Here is a 23,049-nt window from a genome sequence, read left to right on the forward strand (position 1 = left end):
GCTGGCAAGTTATTGAAATGCACAGAGATTTTCTTGAGGCAACGTAAGACGTAACTGGAAAAATTAAGGAATAGACAGGAAAACAGCAATGCACAGGCATTTTCTTTCAGATTTAGTCGTGCTAGTGGAATAGGCTAATGTCTTTAACTATCACTATATGTTGCCAACTTACCGATCTGTGAGGGACCTAATAATATGAACGATCTTTTAATTCAGTTCAAGTAAAATAAGAATGGTAGCACCTACTTAAATTGTTTGAGTTATAGTTTCCTATTCCAATTAAGATAAAAAATGCTCAGGTTGCATTTTGTGTGAATTTCTTTCAACAGCAGTGCCCCGTTTAGCACACACTGCCTCTTCTTCCTCCTTGGCTCTTCCAGCTGCGTTAGCAGAGTTTGTGTAGCTGAGCTGTGAACCACATCAAGAAACTGATCCCTGTTAAAATAACCTCTCAGGAGGAAAGTTAATTTTTAACCTGAATCGCTTCCCCAATGTAGTTTAACTTAATATTTATTACTTGAACAAAGTGAAACAAATCCAAGAGGAAAGAACAAAAAAGACCAAATTTAAACTATGCAATAACTTGGTGACTAGGACAGTTACTTAGGAAGTGGATTCAAGTTTCTCCTCCAAAAAGGAACAGCGAGAATTTGTATGATCTCTTCTATGTCACGCAAATATTTTTTAAGAAGTGTTTAATGAGCAAGAATGGTCTCACTTTGGAGAGTATCTCACCATGCCAGTTTGTCACCGGTTAGCACATACCCCTGCAATCTCCCTGCTTCTTCTACAAAACTCCTATCATATACTGAGCAAGTCCACCTGAACCAAACTTTTCAGATAGGCATCAATTTGTGCACCCACGTCTTCTAACTAAAAAGGCTGATATCACTTGCGGTTACTGAGCACTCAGAAGGTTAATAAGAAATGAAATGTTCTGTGTACTAAATGAAGGGCATTACAGTAAAATAATAAATGAACATTTCATTGATAAACCAATTGTACTAACGAATTAATTTGCCAAGCAACCTTACTCCACTTATTTATTGATTTTTGAGTGTGTGATTTTGCTTTCTTAGCATTATTTCAAAATCATGTTTCCAGTGCAAGTAAAAAAATAGACACCTGAAATAACTTTTAAAATTCTCATTAAAAGCTACCTGTTTTTACATCACTAGGTTATTATTAATTGCTCTGTAATGTTGCCAAGGTTGACATAAGCACCTATGAGTGCTCTCGCAAACCTTCCATTGGGGAACAAGCTAACCTGAGCTTCACCTAAAGTTTAAAATCTTTGTTACAGTATGCCATCATGTGACTAACGGATTAGTAACTACTGCTCCCAGGAGACAGACTAAAGCATACTGAAACCCTATAGCAACTTAATTTCACATTTTATGACTATTTTAGAAGTCCAATTTTATGTGATGGTAATGCAGTTTTTAAGCAGATAAACTATGATAGTGACAATACAGCTTACCTTAGAAAAAACTATAAAAACAAAAAAAAGTATGTTATTATTGTATATGAGGGATCTTATCTTGCTGCAGCATATGGAGCATAGACCACAACCATATTTTCTATGTTCTGTACATTGCCAAGTGCTGTACTGTAAGCACTCAATAGCAACGATCCCTAAAAACTAATTGAGAAGTCTTGTTTTTCTCAATGGAAGCAGGTGCCAACTTAGAAAACGTGTAAAAGTAAAATGTTGTTTTCCTTGCTTTTCCCAAGATACCCAAATGTAATTCTTCCTGAAAACAAGTAACATCAACATGCCTTACTGTAAGAACACAGCATAAACTGCTCAGTACCAAAGACTTATTGACAGTGACATCTTACACCCCTTTATGCCCTCCTTTCCATATACCTTTTTTTGTTTTTAATTTAAAAACTTGCTTAAGCTAAATGCAATCAAAGTAATTCCAGACTAAAACCAAAATGAAATGGTGTCTACATATGTATTTCTAAGCGTCTATTACAACTTGCATTAGTTTCTCTACCAATAAGGCCTTAATGAGAGCTGAAATCCACAGCAAGTTACACAGATCTAAGTTAAGGCTTCACAGTACCCTTCCACAGACACACTTTCTTCCGTTTTCCTTTCTCTAGCACTTCTATTTGTTCACCCAGGAAGCAAGATGGTTTAGATAACTGATATGGCCAAAACCAACAAAAAACTCAAAAATTAATTGCAGCTGAATCAGCATAGCAACAAGTCCAAAGTTGACAGTGCCAGTATAAAGGAAAAGGATGGAAATGTGGCTGACATGAAGGAGCATGGCAGGTCTGACAGATCAGCATATATTGCCTTAGTGTTGCATCCTCAGTGCAATGGATAGCAAGCCAATTAAGAAAAGCCTGAGTAAATCAGTCTTACTATACATCATGATTTTCCAATTCAACCTCACAAAAAGGTTAGGTAAACAAAACAAAAGCCTTCCCAAAAAGTGTGGAAATTGCAGGATAAAAGCTTTTTACTGTCAGCAAAGAATTACCCTTTTTTTGAGCTGGTGTGGAAGGAAAGAAAAGTTTTGCATTTCAAAATAAAGCACAGACAAAAAATTTATTGTTATCTTAACTACATCGTTTACTATACTGTCACAAAGAGTATTAATTATTCAAATTCTGTACCTAATTTTCTTATATTTTAAATACATGTTCTATGAAAAATGAGCTGTTATAAAGTGGTAATATCTACTGCTTGTAGAACAAAACTTTCCTGTTCCGGAAATTTTCAGAAAGTGAGAATAGAGAAACTCAGAAACACGTTTGTTTAAACAGTAAAAAAAAAGCTTTTCAACATGAGTTGTGATAAAAATGGTAAAATTAGCAGTCATTTTGGTTTTCCAGGAGCCAGAAACAGCAATGTATTTTTTTCAGTGAAAGCATTATTTTACTCTTCCAGGAACAGTATTAAGTATCAGTGAACTGAGACTTAGTTACACTAATAAAAGTTTTCTGTGATGTAAGTAGGTTTTTGATATCTCAATGCAAGTGAGTCAAATATGCAAAATTCTTAATAATGTTTCCAAATAGAAACATAGTCAATTTTTCTATGTAAGTTAGACACTAGGCAGAAGTGTTGCTTAAACAGAGCCAGCCCAAGGCTACTTCTGTTAACATTAATTCCCAATCCCATGTTACCCCTTTTATTATGACACAAATAGTTCTGCCAACATTTGGTGAACCAGATCAAGGAATTAAATTAGATGAAATGTAACAGAACAAAAGAACAAAAATTTCATGAAAGCAGTTTCATGAAGAATTCATTTGATGGCTGTAAGAAACAGCTAAGCTAGCTTAAAAAAGAAGGCAGTGTGAGAGAAGATACAAGAATACAAAGGTGACTGAAGACTGCTTCCGCTCACAGAAATGTGTAACTATGCCTTTAGAAGGAACAAGAACAAAACCAGAAAGCGGACTTCCACCTAGACTGTCACTTCTCTCTTCTTTCCTCCTCCTCAAAAGCTCTGAATGCACGTACTTTAAATAGTGTTGAGGGAAATCGATGAAGAATTCTGAGAGAAAAAGGAGCAACACTAACTCCATTGTCAGCATCATTACAGCCCGATTTGACAGAACAGGCTTGAATTAAAAATTTATATGGATTCCAGAACTGTGAATTTATTTAACAGTTATATTTATTATCCTGGATGGTTGCTAATAGATTTATGATTTTTCAAATTCATTACCTATAATACTATAACAAGCTTAATTATCTTCAAAACACCTAACAAAATCATGGATAAATCTGTTAGAACTTAGACTCAACTCTGAGGCATTCTAATCTTATGCCAGAATTTTGAAATATGGTGCAGTTGCAATCAACCACTAAAGCCCTGTTTATATTCCAGAAACTTCAACTGATGCAATTAACCCAATCCAGTTGCTTAATGTAATAAATAACAGAGGTTAGCCATGGTTGTGTAAATCCTGATGAACTCCTGCTACATTACAATTTTACACAAGTACAAAAAGACACTGTTACTTGTTTCTTCACTGTAGGACTTTGGAAGATACAGAAAAAGAAACACTTCCCAACAACTTGCAATGTAAGAGATGTAAGCTGTTTATAAGCTAGAGCCTAGCTGTAGGGGACTTGCTGCCCCAAGGCACTCCTGAAGACCCCCTGTTGATTACTATGTAACACGGGCTCTGCACGAGAGATAAAAGCCTCGGGCTGCACTACTATTCACTGGAGGATTCTCAAATTACGTTTCACATTGGAGTGAGAATCTCATTTCTATGTGATTAAACACTTGGTATCACTGCAAAAGAAATTGATACACAATGTACTATTATGAAACTTTTACAAAATATATAATGTATTCTGGAAATTCCATTTTTCTAGTCATTTTGCATTTATATTCATAATATTCGAACCTTTTACCACTGAGAGAAGCCCCTAAGACCAAAGCCTTCAACACAGACCTGCAGCAATGCAAAAGCTGTAAAAGTCAGAATTCCCACCATTAAGCAGTAGTGTCTCAGTATATGATTTTATGACAAGCTAAGACCATCTAATGACTAGCTGTCACCGATGGGGGCAAGTCTGCTCCTAGCAATGACATCTGTCCAACTCCCTAGTAATCTGGTTCAGGGAGATAAGCAGGTAGAAAACTACTTCTATACCCAAGTCCTTAACTGACTCAGAAGAGAACTGGCTAAGAGCCAGCACAGACGTAACGGCAATATAAGGGATGTATGACTGATGATGGGAAGAAGAGAGTTAAAGAGCTCCTTCTAACTAGTCACTAAATAGGCAATGGTTACAGTATTAGTTGAAACATATGAAACATACACAGAAGTCCATCCACCACCACAGCTAACTACTGTTGGCAGGTAAGTAAGATAAACTAGCAGAAAACTAACCCAAGAATTAATAAAAAATAAAATTCTTCCAGGTTAATAGGATGAAAAAGCCCAGTGGAGAGTTCACTGCTGTCCGAAAAGAACAAGTGCAAGTGAAGACAGAATTGCACCAAACAATTAAGTTTGCTATGCTGCTCTGGAACCACAACCTGGAAATACTCAGAAAATTCTCCAGAAAGCCTTGCGAGCCCCATCTTGAAATATTTAATAAACAAGGTTAAAAAGTAGGTCATAGGGCTGGAACAAAAATATAACAAGATGTTTCTGTGAGACATGTTAATGTATCATATGCAGAGGACAAATTATTATAATAATCTAATCCACGGTCTTTCTCCTTTGCTAAACAGCAATCCTCTGTGACTCTGTTTTATGTTTTTGGACTCTTTGTATTCTCTTTAAGCTGTCATTTCCCATTTTCAGTTCTCAGATGCCTTATGCCTTCTTGTTATGATCAAGAGAGTAGCATATTTTAAAACCTTGTCTTTAGTAAAGCTGCACATGCACAGCTTATAAGCAGATCTAAATTATAACTGCTACAGTAACTCTACTCCTCTTCCCTTCCCCACCTCACCAGATGTCTGTCCCCACAACTTTTTGCAGACAGGCACTTGTGTGTAATAGTAGGGTTAATTAGTTCATGATTCAGGCACAAACTAATACTACAAAAAATGATCAATTTTCTGCTAGATCAGCTGCTTGATATAGCTTACTATGCAACACTATAAGCATCATCCTAAGGAGAAGGGTAGAAAAATGCAGCTGAAGATGAGCACGTAATGCTGCATAGCTCTGACCACAGCTATAGACTCACTTTTACATATCACGTTATAAAGTGTAAGAAAGAAGTGTCAGCTATGGTTTTAAGCTCTAGTTTCATTACAGCCTAACCCTATCTAAATGCTTGCTAACAAAGCTCTATACTTCCTGCACCCAACTGGTATATTCCTGCCCTCTCTCTTACACCAGTTCTGGCAGTCTACCAAGCCATTTCAGCACACTAAGCTAGTAGAAAACTATTCATGTTTTATGGTTCAGTTAGTTTCCTGCCAGCTTGGGTATGGAAGGAAGTGGATAAAACTGCTGCATTGAGCAGTTTGACCAGCTTAGGCTGCTTTGAAAACACTACCTTACTTAAACCAATTCAAAGGCTATGTTAACACCCTTGTTACAGATTAAACAATGCATGTTTCAGCTTTGCTTAAACTGAACTGGAATTGACTTACAGCAATTAAAATTAAACTGCTTATACCAAAACAAGAATGTTCATGAAGAGGTCTGCATCAGGCTAACTGGTTTTAAAGCAATTTAATTTATTTTCCTACAACTTTATTTAGACATGGTCTCACATGAGCTGTACAAACTGTAGCAGAGCAAGTTAGGTTACAAACTTGCAGCATATCAACTTCTCCAGGACAAGTCTGAAGTTATAGAATACCACTGATTGATCTCCTGCACAGGCTTCTCAGACCATCAAAAAACCCAAACAAACCAAGAAGAGCTGTATGTTTCCCTTGAGGGTTTGTCTATATAGGGTCAGCTTCCTCATCTACATCCTTTCTAAAACACACAAAGCAAAATTCTGAACAAGATTAATGTTAGAAGAGGAAACATTGTTACCACTATCCCACCGGTTTAGAACCTCGCTGCACTTTTTCTGCCTTACACAGAGTATAACAACAGTTTTAAAATTCTGGTTTGTGACTTCTCTGCTGTAGAAACACTGCACTGAACTAATAGAAAAACTTGTTTCAATTCAAATAACAGAAGTCCAGAAAGATTCATTTTAGCAGGCCTATAATATGGCCAGCTCTTGGCAGATGACATTTATGATCCTTTTACTTTCTATGCAAAACTACATATTCAACTATTATAAAGTTTTACCACTAATTCATAGATTAGGTTGGGAATACAACAAAGCAAGATGGCTTGCAGGCAAATCTCAAGATTTCTTTACACCCACACCACTTCTTCACTGAAAAAAATATATATGTGTAAGGGCTTGGGGTGGGTGGTTGTTATTCTTGCCCTTAGAATGGTGCTGGCATGGGTTCCATCAACATACATGTCAAATTTAACAAACCAATTAAAGCAAATCAGTATCTAGTTAAATAAATATTAATTCTATTATTATTATTATTCAACTAATTCAACCTCTCAAGTTTTATCTTTACTACGGTGATGTACAAAGGCCGTTCAGATCACTCTCACTGGTGTTTAAAACACTACGAGTCCTACTGTGTACAGACCAGTGACTTCCACACAATGACAGCTTGGGCCAATCTAAACTAGCACTGTGGTGATCTTGTCTTTGTCTTCCAAACCACACTCCTTTCAATCACTACCAGAGCTTGCCTATGAGCTGGTTCAGGGAGTTGTATCAACAGTAAATTCACTCAGTATAAAAACATTAGTCTTTTTCTGCCAGGTTAACTCCCTCTGAATCGACCAATTTGAATTGATCAGAGCCCACAAAGCAAAGGGACCTGTAAGATCACGTGGCTACGAAGGCTGGGAGATGAAAGACTGACCCTTTCAATAACCACCAGGTATTAAATCAGCTCACTGTCCTGGGAAACTTCATCTTAACCCTACAAAAAAAAAGTAAAAAGTTTCCTGTGGGCTTAACTCATTGAAACAGTACACCTTGAGGTCAGACCAGCACTAGGACTAATGTAAGGGAATTGCAACTTCTTGTATGGACCATACACTTGTTTCTGGGCCAAGTAAAGCAACAGAACTAAAATGCAGACATCTACATAAACAGGTATCAGACTCATAAATTACTTTTAGACATTGATTATGTCAGAGTGACATAAGTAATAGTTTACCTCACTTGATGCATGTGAAATTCCTATTAGTACTAATACATAGGCCAAAGTCTTTCTAAAGAGAAATGAAGGTGAGATTTCATGGGCAGCTAAATGCATCTAATAACCCCCATTGTCTCTTACATTGAGTTCTCATACTCACCAAACTCTTTCACAGACAAACTGGTCACTACAACAGCAGAAAAATGTTTCAGTTTTTAAGTTGGTTAGAAAGTTCAAGTGCTGGGATCTGACAAGCACCACAAAGGAAGTAAGTGGTGGGAGTACAAAGCTGGGAGCTTACCCCATTCAGCAGCAATCGTTAAAGCAACAAAAAATAGTTTACTTTCTGCTGGCTTAGAAAACTGAAATACAGAGATAAGTAAACATTGAAAGCAGTCCAGTGATGGAGACTGACACGCAAGACCAGAAGCAGAGAAGAGAGAAAAGGACAGGGAGAAGGAGCAAAAGGAGAAAGTGAATCTCCTCTGAGCTGTCAGATCATACGTACTACCTCATCTAACCATACCATAAGAAATGAAACAAAAAATTTACTGTCTGTTAGTACAAATAAGACCTAAATGCAATTTTATAACCATGTTATCTACCCAAGCTACCTCATTAAAAAACAAAGGAATGCAGATGATCTGTGCCATGCTTTCAAGACAATTACATCTGCACATTCAGAGTTAACTAGAATTATGGCCCAAGTAGTAGAAATGTGAAGAGTAAGTGGGTATGTGCCAGAATTTAAAAAGGATGGTAGTAACCATTGCTGCCATTTTACAGAAATGGCTTTCAAGTAAACTGAGCTGCAAAGTCAACTGCAAGTACAAAAGGAGATGGACAAGCAGCTGGCAGTCAATTACAATGAACTGGAGTAAACAGCTATGTGCAAGTATTCCGATTGAAGTGCATTTCTGTCTCCCCACTCCAAATGACAGTGGAAATATCTACACTGACATAGATGGTTACATATTTGGCTTTCTTTTTACTGAGAGATAACATCATTTGCCTGTAGTAACTCATTCATAGGGAAAACTCCAGAAACCAGAAGGACAGATATTCTCAGTCATCTGCAATTCCACCACCAAGTTTAACTCATGTCAGGAATGCATATGTAAATGTCCATGAAATACATACTGCTCAGGGGACCAATTTTTGTGGAAACAGAAATGTTACTGTTCTTCTTTATTCTTAGGAAAATTAGGATTCATTACTGTAGGAAATACTACCTTATTATTATTACTATTTTCTCCTACATTGCAAATCTAAAAGTACTTTAAAGAAAGCCATGATAAGTGACATGATACAAGAGACTGATGTGGGAGGGAGGTTTGACATATAACAGAAACCAAACAAAAATTAGAACACTTTCTAATATACAATAGTCATTGTAAAAAATACAATGAGTCTTGAGTCTCGAGTCTCCACTCAAGAGCGTGGAGATCATGGTAGATTACACAGTTTCACTATCCTGGTTTACAAATATTTGTATGTTGTAGAACATAGATGAAATATTCCTTCTTACTCACCTTTGGATCGAGTGGAGATATCCATCCCCTCCACTACCTCCTGCTCTGCCTTTATTTCCTCTTCAGCCAAGCTGCAGGATTCAAAAAGGTGAATTAGAATAGTTATAGACTGTATTATTCCCATGTCTAACTTTATGTATATAAGTTCAACATACCACTGTCAAATACAACTATATTAAAACTTCTGATGAAATGAAAAGGTCTGCTGTTTGCCAGAGTATATATTGACTAAAACATGTAGAGAAACAATCCAGGTACACATGTATGCTGCATGTTACCAATTACAAAGGTAACATTTTCAAACTAATGACAGCCTTGTAACGTGTACTGAAGATTATGTCACTGCCTGTATAAATTGTATGTGACAGACAAACAGGAATTCTGTTCCTTGTAGCTCCTAATCTAAGGCCTCTATAAACTGTGTGGACAGATGCCTGCTAACCTGCTAAAACTCACCAGCACCAGCGAACAGATTAGCTGATGTGACATATTTAGCAACACAGAACAGTTTGCAAAATTAGAAGGTTAAATACAATTTTAAAAACTATTAAATAAATATTTCAAGGATTTTGAAACTAGACTATATAACAGACAACTGATTATTTATAATTTATTGACAATACAATTCCACCAATTATTAACTATAATAAAGAGTAAACAGAACAGAGTTGATACTACCATTCAACCATTCAATCTTACATAGACAGTTTTAATTTACTCCAGGCAGGATTAAATAATTAAGTAGATGACAAACTATATCTAACTTGCTGATATTCTACTTTCTTACAGTGATGCCATTCAAGAAAATAACTCAAGGAATTTGGCTAGTTAGGTCAGTTTGGGGAAGGAAGGTGGAAGGGAGAAGAAAAAAGAACTAGAATGAATATTGAGTTACACACCAGTTTTGGAGATCTGACTGTTGTAGATGAAAGATAAAAGAAAACATACGATGTTGAAGTAAGCCCAAATTCAAAATGATAGACAAATGAGGTTATGGTGCCTGAAGCAGGTATCACAGTTGTCCTTTGAAACCACCAGACACAACAGCCAAGCAGGATGTAGATCTTTTCCTTTGTAGTCACAACTTACTGTCTAGTCTGTTAATGTAAGTTGTTGCTGATACCAGTTTACATTGATATGGCAGACTGTGAACTACTGCTGCTATGGAGTGGACTGAGATTCCATTCAGCCATCCTAGCTCTAGGGACAGCTATTTCTACCAGAGAGGCCAAGAGGACAGCTAGAGATCTTTGCTTTAGCCACTGTGGTTAAATCTGCCTCAGACAGCTAAGTAGAGCTCGGAGACAACACTGAGGACTTTGTTACATTTATATCAGAGAAACTCTTCAGCCTGACAAACAGTTTATATTAGCAGCAGTTTTGTTACTCGTGTAAGTTAAAACAGCTTCCTAAACAAAGTAAAACTTACCAGCAGAAGGACTTTTTAGTCTAGTATTTGCCAAAACTACTTTTAATCAACTATCAGCTACCGGGGGGTTGGGTTGCAATTCCTTTCACACTTCTAAACAGGACAGTTATGTCAGCAGAAATTTTAAATACAAATTAACTAATCTCAGTGTATGGAAGACCCAAAGCTGAGAAGATCCATGAACTCCAGAAATCATTTGCTCTACTTGTTATTTGTATATAGCAATAATTTACAAATTAAGCTCTTTGAAGTCATAAAACACTGAAGAGAAGTTCTATTCTACCAGCATCCAATCTCCCAGCTCACGGACTATGCCATTACTTTCAATAGCAAGGAAAGGCACCCATATGACCAGAATTATGGTAAATGTGTAGCACAGTTGACCATAGCACAATGCTTCTCAGATTTATTTTGCATGGGCAGATTAAATGCATAACATAGTTAACCATGCTACAACACCAATTTACTATGCATGGGCAGATCATTTATACTGCACATTTGTTACACCTGAAGGCCTCCAGCAAAGAGGAGCTGGCAATGTGTTGCAGACACCAAAACATTTCATGCACCACTTGCCCCTACCCATTCTCTCTTTCCTAAGCAATGGGAAGGGATGGGCTCACGGCATGGGTTCATTGTTCTCTTCCAATGTTGCATTGTTTTTTTTCTTCCCCTCCCCCCTTATAAAATCCTATTGCAATATCACCGAAATGCAACAAAAACCATATTTCTAAAACAACATGTATATATGATTAATAATGCACACAGGTAAATATGTAATAATACACACTAGTTCTGTCAAGAATGAAGTAATTTGGCAGTACACATTACCTGGTTTTAAAATATAGATCCAGTTTCAGCCACAGACTAGGACATACAAGGCTTTACGAGACTCAAGTTGAAGTCTCACGACCATTTTACACAGGTTGCTACTAAAAGGAGTGGTTTCCCCAATCCCTAACTTCATGTTCCAGAAATCATGTTCATTTTAACTGAATCAGTTCTGTGATCTAGCTCACTGTGCAGCTGGATGTGCAGAAAAGAGGAAATGGGAGTGTACCACATGTGGGGAAGAGGGAAAAGGGTAACATCCTTCTAGCAGCAGCTCACATTTAAGTTACATTAAAGCAATCATAACATTCCAGACTTATTCAAGTCTATCAGGTGCATTTTGTTCAAATCACAACCTCAGGGGAACACGATACAACAAGAAAGATACAGTAGTTGCTACAAGTCAGTATTAAAAGACACAGAGTTGTGCATGAATCCTGGCTGAGAAATCGGTGTGACAGATCAATACAGCAACACAGTAGCAGGAACTGTTCCTACATCCCTGACCAAAGAAGCAGGGGAAGTTTCAGAGCTGACTGAAGATGCTCTGCAACTGTGGGCCCAAACCTAGCACTGCGGGGGTGTTACAGGTCAGGACTCCTACGTATTAGTTGCAGCATATGAGCTTTCTTCAGCTCTAAATCTGTCTCTCCCCACCTAACGAGCTTAATTTAGGAAATTCAGCCGGTTTCCTCCATCACCTTTTTGAGTGTTCTTTCAATAGATCTATAGAGACAAGAAAAACATTCTTCTTAAGCAGTTCCAAGATGAACAAAGTATCTTGACTTGACACGTCTCTGATACATCACATAAAAGATGCCTGAAGACAGCTTTCCCAAAGATTTGAAGTACAAATGAACAGTCAAAAATGCATTCACACTTGACACAAAGGTTCTTCATTTTTCTTAGCAATGGAGGTGCATATATCCTATACACACATATGTACACTGTGCGTCACCCACAACTAAAACAAAATTCAGCAATTATCTACTATACTATGAAAACTGAGCCTTAGAGGAACAGATTGCATCTCCATATTCTCTACTATAATTAATCTTTCTCAATCTTTTAAGGGCACAAACATTTAAGTATGTATGAAAATCACTGAGATTGTTCTGAAAAAAAATCAAAATGTTGGGGGGAACAGTTAAATAAGCGTATTAGACATAGCTATAAAAGATACTTAAAATTCACAGCTCTTCAGAAGCATCTCCCATTGTTTTATTTGCTGTAATGTATTATGACTTGCACAACATGACATTGTTTGATGGTGGCAGTGATGATTGCAGTGGTAATCTTTAAGGCTCAAGTTTGTAAATACATGCTAGCAATTCACAGCAAGTTTACAGTAACTTTTCTAAAGCTGACATCTTTTCACCTTTGCACCTTCCATCAATATAAGCAATATTCTGAAAATGCTTTACAAAAGACAAACTTCCAAACACAGAAATTTCATTAGCAAAAGATTTCAAATTAAATAATTCAAGAAAAACAGGTCTTTAATGACAGGTACCTTGCTATTACCCACAACAAAATAAAGAGAAAATTAAAACCAGCAGCAAAATAATTATAAACAAGCATCCAGTTCTATGGAAACAATAACTGTGTGATCAAGTAGACTATTCTAGAGAGTTTTATTTTGAGAATTCATTTTTGCAGGGCTTAGAGCTGTTATTTCAGATAGCATGCATTACTATCTTGCATGTGTACTATGAATGTGATGCTCTGAGGTTGCGGATCAGAAATTATACTGGTATATATTCAATTAAGTACCTAGATGAATACAATAATACCATGTCATTCTGAAAGCTACTCGTATTTCCTCATTAAGATGAATGAACAGAGGAACATATTTTAAGAACACAATTGAAATTTAAGCTTTGCCAGTTTCACTGTCAATTGACTAGAATACCAATTAATCATTTAAAACTTCCCTACTTGTATTGACAAAACTTACAAAAAAAAGAAAAGAAATTGTTTTCTAAAATGTTAAACTAATTTGTTTCATACAAATTATTTTAACATGTCTGAATGAGGGGAGAAGGGTGGAGGTTATTCCTTTGGGGATAGTTGGGGACAGAAAGAAAAAAAAATAAGGATTGCAAACATACAAGATTTATTGATACTTAGGTAAAAATGCAAAAAGAACTTAGCTGCCTAATTTTTAAATATGTTCTCTATTAAACTGAAAAGAGGGTGGGGGGTTTTTTATATGAAATTCAGTTTTTCAAATTTTAGACCAGTAAATAAAATACTGACTTTTCTGTTTAGGAAAATCATTCCTATACTAGTAGTAGTACTTACCTGAAAAAATGTACGTATACAAAAATATTTAAAGCTGCTCTAACCTATATTAACTACAAAGAGCAATTAAAAGTTGCAGATGAACTACTGCACCTTGACATTTAACCAAGAAAAACTGACAGATATGGAAAACCACTCGAAACAGCTAATGCCCACATACACAATCTAGATCTACATTAGGGAATAAACACATTAATTTAAAATCAAGAACTATATATTTATGGAATTCATTTTTTCTTTTAATTAATAGAAAATAAAACAAAAAACCCTGATTTAAGACTATAAGCACTAAAACTGAATTTCATCCTTAAGATAATTCCTGCCTCTCCTATATCACATTTGTGAGTAGCAATTCTAAATAATGATTTCAAAAAACTGCATTCAATAAAAATTTGAAAAAAATATTTGCATGCCATTGCTGAATAAATAGCAGCTTTGTATAAGCACTCACCTATAACAGTCTCTTACTCATCGGTAGCTATGCTATTTATGCAGGATTCTTAAAATGGCGTCTGACAGCACTGCACTGCCTCATTCCTGTACTGTAGCTAAAATGGTAGCAGTTTATTCAATAACAGTATCTCTTGTTTAAACAGCAGTGCTATATTCGAAGCAAGCATCTAAATATCAGAAATGGTAAAGTATGACAAAAGGACACCTGACATCCAAATGTTTAACTAAAAAGGCACAAGATAGGGAGTTTTGTGAAGTCACAGGTTACTAAGGAAATCATTCAATTTTAGATTCACTCTCCAGTTTGAGCGCCTCATATTTCACGTTTCCTTTTGCAGAATTCCCTGCAAAATGCTCAATTTGTATTAAGCAATTAACATACACAAAACACTTGTTCAGATATCTACATACAGCAATGTTTAAGCTAGTTACCTCTGATAACAAGCAAAATAAATATATATATATTTAATCTAAAGAACATTCAGGTTCTTTTTAAAACCTTATTCTTATTCAGTGTGCATTCAAAATAGCTCCACAAAAGAGAAAATCAGGGGAGGGAGGGAGGGAGATCCTTGGTGTCATACCGTCTTCTTTAAGACTATAAACTATAGAGCTGAGGCCCAAGCAAGGCAATCAGAATAGCTATAGATTTCAGATGCTAAGAACATAATTTGAGAACAATCATGTTTGAAAGTAAAGGTTTATACTGGCTAAATTAAGGATGTTAACATCCAGCTACAGCATGGTTTTAATCTCTCAGTATGAAACACAGATGCTATGACAATTGGCAATAAAGGGTTAACGTAAGAATGACAGACAACTACTATCAAATAAATAAAACTCAGTTCCTATGTAGCTATTTCTAAATTAGACTTTAACCCATGAATACAAGACATGTTTATTAATAAATACATTTAAAATACTTTTTAAATACAATTTAAAGGGCCAAGCTTGATGGCCTGCTACGACAGTTTTCAGTCTCTGGTTTGCAGACCCCTCAAAGCCAGTGTACTACTACTAAGGGGTGTGCAGACAAACTAAGTAAATCAAACCTAGTCTAACAGGCTTAAATTCACTATAATGGGATTCATGTGCCCATGGGAAAAATATTAGGGATCCACAAATAACAAAATTTGAAAATTGCTGTCTACTACTTTCTACATGGGCAAAGGTTATGTTCAATTTCCAAGATATTGAGGAGATTCAAATTAATACCCTGAATTCCAGACAGAGAAGAGGAGAGCTTTTACTGAGATTTATCACCCTTTAACCAATTATGCTGGAGTGGTACCATTACTATGGAAAACTGACCATGACCTATCACTTCAGCTACTGGATCCACATGGCCAACACACTTGAAAACAAAGCAAAAAGGAAAAAAAAAAAAAAAACAAAAACCAAAAAAACAACAAGCAAAAGTGATATCACAAAATGTAAGACAGCTCAGGAAGACAAGCCAATTGAAGTTTGTGGACACTGATATAAAGGGCTAAATTTGTAATGTAATCTGCCCATTTATGATTTTTGAGCATGAAGTTCCTTTTATTACATGCTTCCTTAGTAGCAAGGTAGGTTTTCCCCTACATTTCAATACTCCTGCCTGATGTGAGGGGGGGAAATGTCACATTTGGAGTGGTTTATACTCTGCATATTTTTCTTTCTCAGTATGTTAAGTAGTGTCATTTGTTTAAAGAAATCGCTCAGTTTTTCCCTAGCACTATTGAGCTTCCAACTAAAACAGTTTGCCTGCAAAGAATGAGAGGCATGTAGCTTTTAAAAAGCTACTGTTTTCATCATAATTTATAATCCAGATCACTCCTTTGTTTTTCCCCCACTGCGCTCTTTGTCCAGCTAATTACAAAAGTAACTGGATGTTGGCACTAAATAATAATGGCTCATCATATTCATCCTGGGCAATTCAAATTACTCTTTAGAAGCCAGAAAACTTAAAGTGCAATTATACGATTAACTGCTAGTTACATTAGAATAATGGCCATTTGCTACAAGCTGAATAAACCTCAGCTACATTGCTTCATACATGTCCTGTCTAATTGTGATATTAACAAGATCTAGTCCTGTAAAATCTTGGGTAGAAAGAATACGTGCTTTTTCCCCCACGTCTATCACTTAAACAAAACCCCACATTCCATCTGTCCTGAACAGTAGAAAAAACGGCACAGAGCGCTTCTTATTATGCAATCTATGAAAGTGAGTGATAACATCATACCTTGACAAAGCACCAAAAATACATGAAATTCTTCAGCTTGGCTGAATTTGCTTTACTTAGATGGAACAAAGATGGTAGAAATTTCCAGAAGGCCTTTCTCAGTCTTGCCACTGCAATTGTCAATCTTTAACCTACCCTCTGCTTCTATTGGCTCAAGTACTCCATGGAGCAGCGCGATTGGGCTGATCTGTAAAACAACACTGCTGTCTCTACCTTGCCTCAGACATCTTGCTGCAATGCAGACATTTATTTTTTGTGAACTATAAAAGAATTATATTTGAGTGATTAAAAATAGTGAACTTTAGCAGACTCACGATGCTATGTTTCATTACATGCACAAGGGCAGCTTATACAAATATGCTTCACTGTCAGCAGTGTGTCTGGAGGTGCAGATTTGAAACAGATCCTAGTTTAACAAAACCTGTGGGAGCCATTTTAATACAAGCTTTCTGATTGCAGATCACTTACTCCTGCTTCCTCATATTAAACAAATATTATGTTGTGCACTATTTAAGACTGAAAGTAAACTGCTAATGTGTATAAACTACTGCTAGGAAAATTATGTCCAAATGTAATTTCTGTTTTTAGCAACTGAAGAACAGAAACCAGAATAACTTCTTAGCTGTGTTAGCGCTTTTATGTATGCTGAAAAATGCATTAAAATTGCATACAAAAATGCTATCACATGAAACTCAGTGGAACAACCCTGCAGTGTTTCAGGTTGCAAACTGAACTAGACAACTGAACTAGACATTCTTATAATCTAATCCTTGGCCGGGGGGGGGGGGGGGGGGGGGGGGGGGGGGGGGGGGGAGGGGGGGAGGCGAGCTGTTAAGCAAAGTGAGATATTCAAAGTAAGATACTCATACTGGCAAACAAGTAACCAGAGGTAAAGTGCTACGTTACAGAATGTTATCAAATACATGGCAACCTTCTATAAAAGTTAGCATGTAACTGTGCCTTGGTGCAGTCATTTGCAAAGCTAGCTTAGCTCCAAGTTCTTTCCTAAAATCATGAAGGTGTGTGGACTGCTAAAACAAGTGCAAAAATTATATTAAAAGCACAAAAGAGCATCCTTCCTCTGCTTTTGGAACAATACTGGTGATCACTGAAAAACAGTTTATTAAAACAAGCATGCAAGCGCTACAATTAAAAATCTTACTAAAGGGCACAAAATGTTCTAAATTAGTTATAAATCAAGCAAGTTTACCTGAGATTATACTTTGTATAGTATCAGAAACATATGCTCATTAAGCATTATTTACTTTACTTCATAAGGTCACTTCATTGCTGAGTGCTAGCACTTTCATCACACCTCAAAAGCCTAAGGAACAACGAAAATACGCTTTACCGTACAAACATGGTAATTAATGATCTATGAACAAACAGCAAGTAGAATATTTTTCTCTGGCCTGAGGAAAACAGGAAGTATAAGCTTCAAACTTTAGAGGCAAATTATCAAAAAAATAGTGCATTCAAATTGGAACAGTTTACATGCACAAGTCCCTTAAAATGGACGCTAAGCAAATCTGATTTTTTATATGACTAACCACTAACATTACTTCATCTACTAGACTAACTGACCCAGTAAAAACAAAATGTTTGGAAAAGTATTAAAAATGTTCACAGAGTAGCATGCTGCTTACTTACCAACTGTTCAAGCACCCATCTCATTTTTCCAGTTAAGAAGATACAACAGGCTGGCAGATTTGGGAATTGATCAAAAAGGAGTTTCTTGAAATAATTACGTAGCATTAAACCAAAAGTTTAAAAAAAAAAAAAAAAGGAAAAAACCCAAGAACGAACAACATGTACTACTGTCATGAACCACACATGATTTTATATCCTCTGGACTCCACAACACAGAACTGTGGCTGATACAGTGTAAAACAAAAAGGCACAGATAAAAGGTACATTAGTTTATTTGAACTAGGTAAAACAAGAAAGCTAACAGTTCAAAAACATTTTCCATAAAGAATCAGATTTGTAAACAGATGTACTGCTGCATTTTATTGAGCTGCAATCCATTTTCAAAATCTGCAGCATAAAACCTCCCTTTTAAAGGAACAAAATATTAACCATACATTGTCCCTCAGAAAGAGAAACACATTGTATTAATTACTCCTGCAAGAAAAAAGGTTCAATCATCATTTTAAGTTAAGATAAGCTGCATAAAAAACATGATGCAACAGAACACCACCACCTAGGCCCAATATCTACAATCTGCCATTAGCACTTTTTGCTGATGTCTAGGTTTTTAAAAATCCCATATTTTCTCAGAGATAACTTATCTTAGCTATTCCATTCACTGTTTAGAAAGGTAAACTTGCCTGTTCTTCTGTCTGCCATTATCCCTGCTTGACTCCCTGTAGGGCAGTTAAATGCATCTGCTCCCTAGCTTCCATTTTCTCTTCAGCAGGCATGTGACACAACAGACAATAGTGCTGGCAAACTGCTCAGAGAGAGAAAGCTTCTTTGGAATACCAGGATCTTGATAAACTCTAAAAACACCATCCTCCTGTGAAGAAGTAGGTATGCCAAGGTTTTGCCAGTCTGCAAAATAAAGCTGTGGCTAATGGCTACTAACCATGTGACCCAAGAAAGCAAATTTAAACAGTTCCAACTTAATAAAGTGCTGTGGTGTGAGTTTTGCACAACAAATCACAGAGAATCACACTCTCAACCCACAACTCATAGGTCTTAGAGAAAAAAAAATGTAAAAAGTAAGGCTTACCTCTGTGGATGCATTGTTAACACAGTGTTATGTCAATACTTATAAAACATGGAGGACAGGCTCTCAGTACTCAGGCAGAAAGGGCTTGGCACTTCAGCTTGATGATCTGTCTTCCTAATAAAAGCTAATCTCGGATTGGCTACTTTGGTAAATCTGAATGTAAAGCTTCAGGGGATTGGCTGAAACACTTCCTGAGCGATTATCTTTGTGCAGCTCTGGCAAGCAGGAGCCATCCTGTGCATAGAGAAGACAGGCTAAACTAGGCCCGTTTCAGCAAAATAAACTTGAAAAGAAACCCCAAATGTGCACTCTCCGTATAAAATACACAGATTTTCAAGCAGAGGGAAGTGATCGCAAACCGACTGCCTGAGCAAATGTGTCTCAACATGCCATTACTGAAGGCATTTGGATATTTTAAACCTGAAGGAGGAAGAGTTCACCCGGGTCACAAAAGCTGTTCTTTATAAACAAAAAGCTAAATTCACTTTGCTGGTGTTCTGCAATGTGTTGCACGGAGAAAGCAAGGCCACAGAAAGAGAGCAAAACATACTGAAAGTGAACATGCACAGGAGGGACTGAAATTAATAACTGAAAATTCAGAGAGAATTCTCCTATTCCAGAATTTAAATACATTAACACCTACCGTAGGAAGCATATACCGACAGTGTGATTTCTTTAGATACTATGATAAGCCGAGCCTTACATAGGAAAAACTTCATGTCTCATTTCCACAAAAACTATTATACAATTGAAATTGCGTTATCACAGAGGGTTGCTGCCATTCAGTGCATGCCCTCTCTGTTTATAAAAGTGCTGCAGAGCATAACCAAAAATATCAGTATCACACCAGATACTGTACTCTCCGATTCCACCCCCCTCGGCCCCCACCTTTCGGCCTGCTCAGGCTGGCTGTTACACAAAAATCAGACTTCCGTATTAGTCGGCTGCAGCTGCAGTTTCCTGTCTATTAACCCTATAGGACTTGGTACTTTTTAAGACACAATACAGGCCCTAAAAAGACGTAGATTTCTCTACGTGGCAAGTTATCTGTCTGTTTTCACAAAAACATTAATACAGCTTTTTAGATGCTTTCGCTTTACCTTTTATCTTCTACTAAAATTCTGCAAATGAAACAAACTGAGAAAATGGCATGTAAGAACCGGTTTGATCTTGGGCCAATTCCTAAGCATTTGATTCAAAAATGTGATTCAGTTCTCTTCCCTGATGCAGTGAAAGTGGGAGGTTTTATCCCTATGCCAGGAAGGAAGTCTTAACTCCAGATGAGGATTTTAAAGGTCAAATCTTTAGAAAGGCCCCAACAAGCCTTTCCATTTTTGTTCAAAATTTTGCATCTGTATTAGGTAGCACAGCATTATCATTCTATAGACATCAACAAATTACAATGGAAACCGTAGATGAAAAGGTGATTCTGAAGCATATTGAGTATTATCAAAGGATTATTTATTTAAAAAAACCCAAACAAATGGAGTTATAGAGGGAGAGGTTTAATATTAAAACAATAATTATTAAATAATGAGCTAAAATAACCAAAGCAAAACAAACATTCTTCCAATACAGCAAGCAAGATCTAGGATCGTGCAAAACCAATTATAGAAAACACTCTTCCATAAATCAAGGCCAGTTGCAAACAGAATATGCACTTTGCTCTACATTTACTCAAGTGCTAATGATCTCAGAAGCAATCACCACAAATAAAACTAATGTCCTCACTTAGCTCAACCAGCACCTTTCATGATATAACTACTTTACCACACAAACCTCTTTGCTTGAGAGCCGACATGACTCATAACTATGCAACTCAGTAAAATTAATAATCCTACTCTGCCTTGTCCCATACTGCAATCAGATTATTTCTTGAGATATCATTGTCACAGGAAAGCTGCCAAACAATCCTATCACTGTGCTTACATTTTTTGTGTTCTTGCATTTTAGGCTGCAACAGCAGATTAACAGCCCAGAGTATAAATTCTCATCTCATAAGTAATTCTGGAGTCCCTGCTGGAAGCATTTTCCCTTTTTAGCTTTGGCAACGTTTTTCAGGGCAGGGAGCAGGAAGGCTCGTGGATTACACTGGCAGTTTGTTCTGTTTTAGGAATGTAGCAGAAACTAGAGAGAGTGCTGCTATAAAGGGAATCATACAGCCCACTACAGCAGCAAGAACACACTGGAAATGCATGACATTCAAGTGCATACTTGCATCAGTTTTAACAGTTCAAACCATTCAAGATAGATTTCTTTTTAATTGCACACCTAAAGGCCTATGCCACTCAGAGATATCACTCCACAACACACAAACATCCAAATTTTGATTCCTCCATGCAGTAAATGTGAAGATTGTCAGCTATTAACATTTATGCTCATTGATTGACTGCTTTACTATAATATTTTTCTATTTAAACAAAAAAAATCCTAATCCCTATGAAGTACAGCAAGGGAGCAAAACTAAATACACTGAATTTGTCAATGATTTGTGCTAACCAAGACCCTATTCTGGGAATGCAGTAATGCTGATGGTGACTGGGAACACTGCCAAACTGACACGCTTGGACCTATCAGAGAGAATCAGCATGCAGCAGATAGATAGAAGCAGAAGCAGCCTTAGAAAAGGCCTAAGGTCCTACCCTCTTGATTCAAGGAAATGGTGGCCCAAATACAAAAGAAAAATTTACAAACCTTCCAGTCATTAGCAGGAACAAAAACCTACAATGTATATCAGAATATAGCATTTGTATTCAGCCACTAGGCTACTCTGCTAAAATAGACAAAAGAATTCTGTCAGGAATCAGAAAGGGAAAGCTTGAAATATCTTTCTCTTTATTTTCTTGTCCATACACATATTTTGCAACAGGAGGTACAAGTCTGGTGTAACGACACACAGGTACATCTGGAAAATTCAGAAGATTTTGTCTGTTAAGTCACTATGATTGCATGTCCTACTGCAGCTTGACCAATTCTTTTAAATAGGAGTGGTGAATTTTTTGGAGGGGGAAGGGAAAGAAAGGTAAAGAAAACAAAGAAGAGAGACGGGGGAAGCTAAAAGCTTTGTTAAAGCAGAAGAGAGGGCGGAGAGATTAGATTAGCTAGTGTTTGTCCTTTTCAACGCTTTGGAGATGTTAAGGAAAAACAGGGCTGTGAGGCAGGGGAAAAAAAAAAAGGCTAAAGAGAGAAACCAAAGAAAAGATGGAAAGCACGAATTCAGTCAAAAGGAAATTAAAAGACAACAGTGTTAGAAGTGCAACCTACTATATTTAAAGTTCTCTGCAGAGAACTGTGCCCACTGTGCAGAATCTCCAGGAAGCGTGCACATCAAGCACCACAGTGTTGTAAGGGACTATACTACTTAATATATACTGAAAGTCTCAAAATTAAACAAATACCAGTAAGGAAGAGATTTGTCTGTATGACAGAAACAGGTTTTGGTATGTACCCCTATAGGGGGTGAATCATCACTGACAGAGAGGGAACAGTAGGTGATGGGCAAAAGACGGAGCTTTAAAAATAACATTTTGAACAGATGCACAAAAGGAAAGTGGGAATGTCCTATTTTCCAAGGATAATAATAATTAAAAAAAAAAAAAAACGGGAAAGAAGTTGCATTAAGGGCTTGTAGCTTGGTCCTGGATTTCCAAGTCACTGACTGGCAACCCTAATTTCTAGAATAAGAACATGAAACATTGTAATTCAGTGTCTTTCCTTTTAAGAGTTTTTTTCACCTTTTCCCCTTTATTCTGAATCTGCCAAAGTATCAGTAACTGCTTAAAGACCAGAAGATAAGACTGCTATCTGATACAGAATCCAACAATAAATGTCTATAAAGGCAGTTCCCAAATTTT

The 23,049-nt window shown here is 36.7% G+C and overlaps 1 protein-coding gene across 8 annotated transcripts in view; it reads right to left on the bottom strand.

Annotated features, from left to right (window-relative positions):
• Positions 1-23,049, bottom strand: part of ZMYND8 (zinc finger MYND-type containing 8) — a 79,785-nt gene that overhangs the window by 42,745 nt on the left and 13,991 nt on the right. For 6 of the 8 annotated variants that reach the window (XR_007767452.1, XM_050907649.1, XM_050907650.1 and 3 more), the window contains exons 1-2: positions 19,196-19,217; positions 9,218-9,288 (exon numbers count right to left, since the gene is read on the bottom strand). Coding sequence is in view for 7 of the 8 variants with exons in the window: in XM_050907649.1 (XP_050763606.1) it covers positions 9,218-9,288; positions 19,196-19,209 (85 nt within the window). In the remaining variant the exon portion in view is untranslated. Of the gene's footprint in view, positions 1-2,498; positions 2,511-9,217; positions 9,289-19,195; positions 19,218-23,049 lie in introns of those variants that run through there. The other 2 variants (XM_050907648.1, XM_050907647.1) reach the window with 2 other exon arrangements.

This window comes from Gymnogyps californianus, chromosome 17 (assembly GCF_018139145.2).
Source record: "Gymnogyps californianus isolate 813 chromosome 17, ASM1813914v2, whole genome shotgun sequence".
NCBI classification, from domain to species: Eukaryota; Metazoa; Chordata; class Aves; order Accipitriformes; family Cathartidae; genus Gymnogyps; species Gymnogyps californianus.